The sequence below is a fragment of the Chenopodium quinoa genome, unplaced genomic scaffold (genome assembly GCF_001683475.1).
Source record: "Chenopodium quinoa cultivar QQ74 unplaced genomic scaffold, ASM168347v1, whole genome shotgun sequence".
In the NCBI taxonomy this organism is placed as follows: Eukaryota; Viridiplantae; Streptophyta; class Magnoliopsida; order Caryophyllales; family Amaranthaceae; genus Chenopodium; species Chenopodium quinoa.
Window position 1 is genome coordinate 2,663,202 of NW_018744693.1, and position 6,863 is coordinate 2,670,064.

At 34.7% G+C, this 6,863-nt stretch overlaps 1 protein-coding gene across 1 annotated transcript; it reads left to right on the forward strand.

Annotated features, from left to right (window-relative positions):
• Positions 1-1,341: 1,341 nt before the first annotated feature.
• On the forward strand, positions 1,342-6,663 carry LOC110702580 (AT-hook motif nuclear-localized protein 1-like). Its single transcript, XM_021880306.1, has 5 exons — positions 1,342-2,249; positions 3,659-3,726; positions 4,397-4,528; positions 5,375-5,536; positions 5,969-6,663. Exons 1-5 carry the CDS (start codon positions 1,850-1,852, stop codon positions 6,200-6,202), a joined length of 996 nt encoding a protein of 331 aa, XP_021735998.1. The 5' UTR covers positions 1,342-1,849; the 3' UTR covers positions 6,203-6,663.
• Positions 6,664-6,863: the final 200 nt, after the last annotated feature.

Sequence of the window (6,863 nt, forward strand, 5' to 3'; positions counted from 1 at the left end):
GTTAAATTCGTAATAGTGTATATTTTATTAATATGTAATTTTCATAATTTTTTTCATTACGGAATTAAAGGTAATTAGCAAACAAAAAAAAAAATTGCACATAAAAAGATGATATGATTTGATTTTTTTTTTAAATAAGTAAAAATAAGGTGAACTAAACAAGACTTGACAAGAATTAGGGTCTGTTCACATATACTGAACTGAACTAAACTGATTGGAACTGAACTGGACTGTATTGAAATGAACTGAGTTGACCTGAAATGAATAGTTTATGAGAGAGGGAAATTAGGAGCTAAACTTAGCTGATTGGACCTGAACTGAACTGAAGTGAAATTAAGCTGAAGTGAACATGCCCTTAGTCTTTGATAGTATGCTAAAAAGGGGTAAATACAAGTTGATCTTTGAGATTAACAAATTTTGTATATCACATGACATTTTTGTAAATTAATCAATAACTTTTACCTTAAAAAAAGGCCTACAATGATAATAGCCGGATAAAATTGTTGATTTATTTATAAAAATACCATGTGATAAACAATTTTGTTTATCCCAAAGATTAACTTGGGATTCCTCAAAAAAAATAATTTCCATGACCAATATAAGGTATTTGTAGACCAAACTAAGCAAGCGACAATTTTGGGGTGGGGATTCCCTTACCCATCCCCCCACTTTCAAATTGTTTAGCCCGCTAATCCGGGTCGGTTTGAACCTGTGAGAGGTTCCGATCCGATAGGACCCTTCTTCTTACCGTAAAAAAAAAAAGAGTATTTGTAGAAATACAAGTGATTACTTCTTTTCTTACAAGAAGTAGAGTTCTTAAAATAAAATTAAGTAAATTTTCATCATATCTTTTCTTGTGAGAGTTTTTAATTTATATTGAGTACATATTTTCAATAAAATGAGACAAATATTTTCTAACAATAGCTTTTATAGAGTATAGGATAATTAAGATACAGGGTACAGAGTATCATATATTCATATACAATACATTTTTTTCCCTAGACTATATACATGAATTTTTAATTAATATTGAGTACCAATTAATTATAAAATCAGTAATTGATTTTTGTCATAATCAATTACTACTATTTAAAGTTCTTTACTTGTGGATCCGCTTTATATTTATCCTTATCTCTCAAGAAATGTCCTTTTGCGTTGGCAACCTAATTTAACTTTACCAAAAATTATTTTATTTTTATTTCCGGACACCAACCCATTTCCTTAACTAAAACGCATATCTCTTTCTTTATTTTATGCCAAATTAATATAATATTTATTTTACATTTATAATGATCAATATGCAATAATTAATATATTTCCTTTTATTTATTTTATTAATTAATAATCACAATTCCGACAATATTTTTTTTTTAAAACAATGTCTTTTAATCTCTCACCAATAAAACCCAGTTTACCTCAACCAAAATTAGACCTAATTATTTCATCATACCAAAAATTCCCAAATATTTCTTCTTCCCCTTCTTCAAAATACCCAAAATTATTTTCCAAATTTTTTCTGGAAAATAAAAATAAAAATACACTCAGCTCCTTTCAGACCTTGCTTCTTTACTCTTTAATGGTGGAAATTAAACCCATGTTTTATTTCCATAAATCCATTTTTTTAATTACTAAACAAGCTTAGCTTCTACTCAAATCAAACAATTTACAACCCACCTTTTGCCTTTTCAATTTTTTATTTTTTTGGTAGAGCTGGGTTTTATTTCTAATTTGCTGAAAAAATTCAAAAAAAAAAAAAAAACTTAATGGGCAGTTCTTAAAAAAGGAAATAAAAAATTTCTTCAAATTCATTTTTCAAAATTAATTTTCTGTAAAAAAATTAGTAAATGAAATGGAAGCAAAGGAAGGAGGAAGTAATAGTGGAGTAACAGTAGTGGGGTCAGATGCTCCAACAGATTATCAAATAGCTCCTAGGATTGAAAATAACTCCGGCGATACTCCGGTCGCCGGATCATCGCCGTCTCCGGTGGCGCTGACGGAGGTGCATCCGGGGTCGAAGAAGAAAAGAGGAAGACCAAGAAAATATGTACCTGATGGTGCTGTAACAGTCGCTCTTTCAGCAAAACCCATATCAACTTCAGCCCCGGCCTCGGCTGCCGCCAACGTTATCGATTTCTCAGCCGAGAAGCGACCAGTGAGCAAAGCGCCGAAGGCGAAAGCCGCCTCGGCTAATGTCAAGCAACACCAGCACACTCAAGCAGCTCAGCCTAAGTTTGAGTCTGAGAATAGTGGTATGTATGAGTTAGATAAACTGTTGATGTTGAAAAATAAGTTTATTTTTTATTTTTGAAGTTAATTTTGTTTTATTTGGATGATGGGTTTGTAATTATGCATGTGATGGAGTGAGTAGTGTTTCTGACTTTTTGAGCTGGAGGGTTTTGATATTTTGTGGGGGAGGTCATATGATTTATTAGATCTGAATTTTGTGGTAGGATTAGTACATGTGGTGTCCTGGATTTTTGCGAGAAAATGTTTGGTTGACCGTGATAGGCCGATTTCATAACAGGTTAATCGCGGTGTGAGGGTCACTAACTCTTGAAATCGATGTATCAAATTCCGGTTTTGTGGGATTGATGAGGGTTTTTATGAAATTTTTGAGATGGGTTATGTTATTGGGTGGGAATGAATTGAAGTGGGACCTCTGTATATATGCACCCTAAATAAGATCTTTAAGGGGGGGTGGTGGGTTTAAATGGGTCAACCGGAAAGGAAGCGTTAGTGACCTTTTTAGTTGGACTGAGGGTAGTTAGTTGTCCTAGGTTTGGAATCTTCCAGAAGATATAGATGAGATTGTAGGACGTGTGTATGTGGGTGAGAACTTTAATGTTGGAGAAGAATAAAAAGAGGTGTTAGTGTTGTGGGAAGGTTACTTGCAATGATTGGTTTGATAAAGTCTAAGTTTGCTGATTCTGCATAAAACCTAAACTTAGTCAGGTGACCTGTCTATGCACAGATGGTTGATTTATAAAGAAGGGGGGGTAGCAGAGGTTGTTTTCAGATTTTTGAATGGTTTCTTTCTGGATATGTAGCTTAGTTTATCGGTATGTATGACCTTTATTGGGTGTCTTATCTTCGCTTTGCCTTTGCCACTTGGTATGACGGTATGAATGGGGTGGTGAATATACTGTTTGTGCATTTCTTTTTGTTGCTTGCTGTTGTGTGTTTCCGTATGCCTTAGGCTGTTGTTTAGCCCCACGTCGCCTTTAGAGCTTCGTGGTTATAGGTATCTAAATTATCCTGTTCTTTGCTTGTTTGTACACTTGGTATGATGTGACGGACTTTGGATAACCGGGTGAAAGAATTTATTTGAGAGATGAAAGGAACCACATACTTACAATTTGCAAAATGGTTATTGTAAGTTTTTGTAATCTTTATATGTATGGGTCTTGTGGGTTGGACTGATTGTTCATTTCGAGAATCACAATAAGGTATCCTTCTTTCATTTTTTTTAATTAAGGGGAGGGGAGCAGGCTATGGTGGACACGACTTTTTTGTTTGGATAAAAAGTTGAGGTGCTTAGAAACTGTGATAGTTGACTGAAGAGCATCTGAGCTAATTGATAAGTGCTGGTTGCCCTGTTTACTTTGAGAGGTGCTTAAGGATTTACAAGTTTAATAAAAGTAAATGTTTTTGGTTGCAGGTGAATGGGTATCTTGCTCAGTTGGTGCTAATTTCACACCTCATATCATTACAGTCAATGCTGGTGAGGTGAGTAATAGAAGATCATGCTATTATGCTGTAATGCTTTCTTTTGTAGTTGTGCTTTATCCATTTGATCTGGCTTAGCAGCCTCACTGCCAGAGTACAAATTTTAATCAATTAGCACCAAACTAAAATATCTGAAGTTAGTTGCAACCCCAGCTTTACTGTTTGACAACTGTCCACATCTTTTTAATAAAAGAGGAAAGAGACGAGTTGACACTTGTCAAAGTGTGGTGAGGGTGCACATAGCTCCTTTCTCTGGTTAATTATCAAATATTCTTTATGTTGTGGTCCTTAAGTATCACTAGGAAGCATGAAAAGAATGATATTAGGCATATGAATCATTTTTTTTAGTTTTCTGTGGCTAAGGTGGTGGTGGTGGTTGGAGGTAACGATGCATTGTGCTGATCAGTTTTGTTAAGGCTTAAACTACATATACCTTTTTGAAGTGTTAAAAGTACCACTACTACAACAATGCTTACTTGTGACTTACCTGAAAAAACACTTTCTACTTCAGCATCATGTAGATAGTGCTGGCTTTGCAAAGTTTGAACAAGCTCTATTTTGGCTTGTGTAGACTCTCATTTACCTAGATTAAAGATATGAAAGTGAACTGTGTGCACCATTTTTTTATGTCACTTGTGTTACTAACACTACGTGTCTCTGATTGTTTCAGGATGTTACTATGAAGGTTATATCATTTTCTCAGCAAGGTCCTCGAGCTATATGTATTTTATCTGCAATTGGCGTAATTTCCAGTGTAACACTTCGGCAGCCTGACTCTTCTGGTGGTACATTGACATATGAGGTGCTACATCTATATCCATAACTGTAAATTTATGCAAAGAGATTCTACTATTTCCTTTTCAATGATCTGGCAACATCTAATGTCACATGCTACTTTTGAAGCTTTTCCCAAATCACTTTTAGTCTTTTACAATGCATATTTTATTGTATGTATTATACATGTAGTGATCTCTCACTCTTTATCTGTCTGTTTTGTAAAATGTTTTGTTCAGCAACTTTGCCTAAAATATTTGCGCACCTCAACAAAATGAATCTTTCTGGTCATGATATTATGCCAACTGTTCTGTTCTGAGCTTCGGCTTATTAAAAAAACCTTTAAAAGCTTAGTCAAAGCTCAAAAGGGCTAGCCACTTTGTCAAAGCTCAAAAGGATTGCTAGCCAAATATATGTGGCGAACGTCACTCCTTGTAAAGCGAAAAATGAATCAAGGCTCATTTTTAATGTTCTATGTTATGTTCTTTCTGAATTTAGTTCATGTTATTTTCTTTCTGAATTTAGTTCATGTTCTTCTCCTAGTTCATGCCTTGTATACTGGATCATTATCTGCTATTAAGAAAAACTCATAGCATTCTCTTAAATTTTTAAAACCTTAAATGATAAAATCTTATAATAGTTCAGCTATACACTTTTTCCTCACAGCAAATAATGATCCACTGTACTAGCAATCAATTGATGATGCTAATTAATTGCATGATTACTTTATGGACTATTGTTATCCTAAATTTACTGTGAAGTATATAAATTGATATTCCAAAGGATCTCAGCATGTCAACTTTATTACATGCTGGAACTTTATACTCCTGGGCCAACTCTTGAAGACTTTTTGTTACCTTTTGTGTCTCAACAGGGCCGTTTTGAGATACTTTCTTTAACTGGCTCGTTCATGCCTTCTGAGAGTGGTGGGATAAGGAACAGATCAGGAGGGATGAGTGTTTCGTTGGCAAGCCCAGATGGTCGTGTTGTAGGTGGTGGTGTAGCTGGTTTGCTCGTTGCTGCTAGTCCTGTGCAGGTATTTTCCATCCTTATCTTCCTTCATATGAAGTATATACTTTTTCAATATTACATATGTTGCTTCAGCAACTTTGCCAATATAATAGACATACATAGGGAGCAGAGGTTATTAGTGATCGACACCTAAATAAAGTTCGGAAACGTGAGTTCTTGCACAATTCAGCCTGGTAATGCCAAATGATGTTATTTTGTTACGCTAAACAAGCTTACGTTACTGCTATCCAATATTTTTATTTTCATAATCATCACGGTCACCACCAAGTTCATCATCCAATCCACCTTCGTACTTCCATGTTCCACATCTACATTACCTCCAGTTCTTTTCTTTTGGCTAGGGTTTGCATTTATATTGTCTCCTTTAGAGGATCCTACCATTATTTGGGCCACTACTAACCAGCAGTATCTTCAAATTATTTTCTGTTGCCTTCAGATTGTGGTAGGAAGTTTCTTAGCTGGAAACCAGCACGAACAGAAGCCAAAGAAACAAAAATCAGAGTACATAATCAGCGGTCCACCAGCTTCTACCGTACACTTTTCGAATACAGGAATGCAGGACAATTACGGGGGCCAAGGTTACCACACTTCAGGTACCACATACTCGTCTTACCAAGGAGACAATAGGAATGGATCAGCTGATCACAATGAATCTATGCACGACGGTTAAACTTAGAAGCCAAGAACAGGAAACCTAGATGATTGGCAACAATGAGATGCTACTAATTACTACTGGCCATATATAAATTATTGTGACTGCCCGAAATCATCTCTTCTGTTTGTCACATCTTGTATAACCTTGTGTGATATTCACACTTGCAATTCACGACGGCGGTTTGTTAATCCTTGATTATGTAGGAATTTAGTGTTAGCTTAACTTAATAGATAGGTATTTTCTACAGGTGTTTATTTATGTAGAATAAACTTGTGTTCATACGACTTTACGACATCAAATTTCTTAGCAAAATGGTTATTGGTCTTCGTTAGTGTATTATCATTCTCTTAAAACTAATCTTTTGGAAAGTCAATTGAAGTGATTTATCACATGGGCGTTTGATGGAAAATTACAACGACTCTTTTGTACTCAAGGATTCTGTTTGGTATTAATACAGAGTACTTCGTTTATGTTTACCTGATATTATTGTAATTTTGTACTGTACTATTTTCTTAGTTGTTCTAGTTAGGTTGTTCATATTTGTCATCTACACTTAATAACATTAACTGTCAATCAGTGAAAATTGTAAAATATTACTCGTATATTTTGACACATCATATTGTATTTAATAAGATCCAATAGGAATATGATTTCTTTTTATATATTAATAACTCAT

Excerpts from the sequence above, each read along its gene's own strand:
- LOC110702580 (XM_021880306.1), top strand. The coding sequence starts at position 1,850 with ATGGAAGCAAAGGAAGGAGGAAGTAATAGTGGAGTAACAGTAGTGGGG. Across the intron at positions 2,250-3,658 it reads GTTTGAGTCTGAGAATAGTG|GTGAATGGGTATCTTGCTCA; the intron begins GTATGTATGAGT and ends TTTTGGTTGCAG. Across the intron at positions 4,529-5,374 it reads GTGGTACATTGACATATGAG|GGCCGTTTTGAGATACTTTC; the intron begins GTGCTACATCTA and ends GTGTCTCAACAG.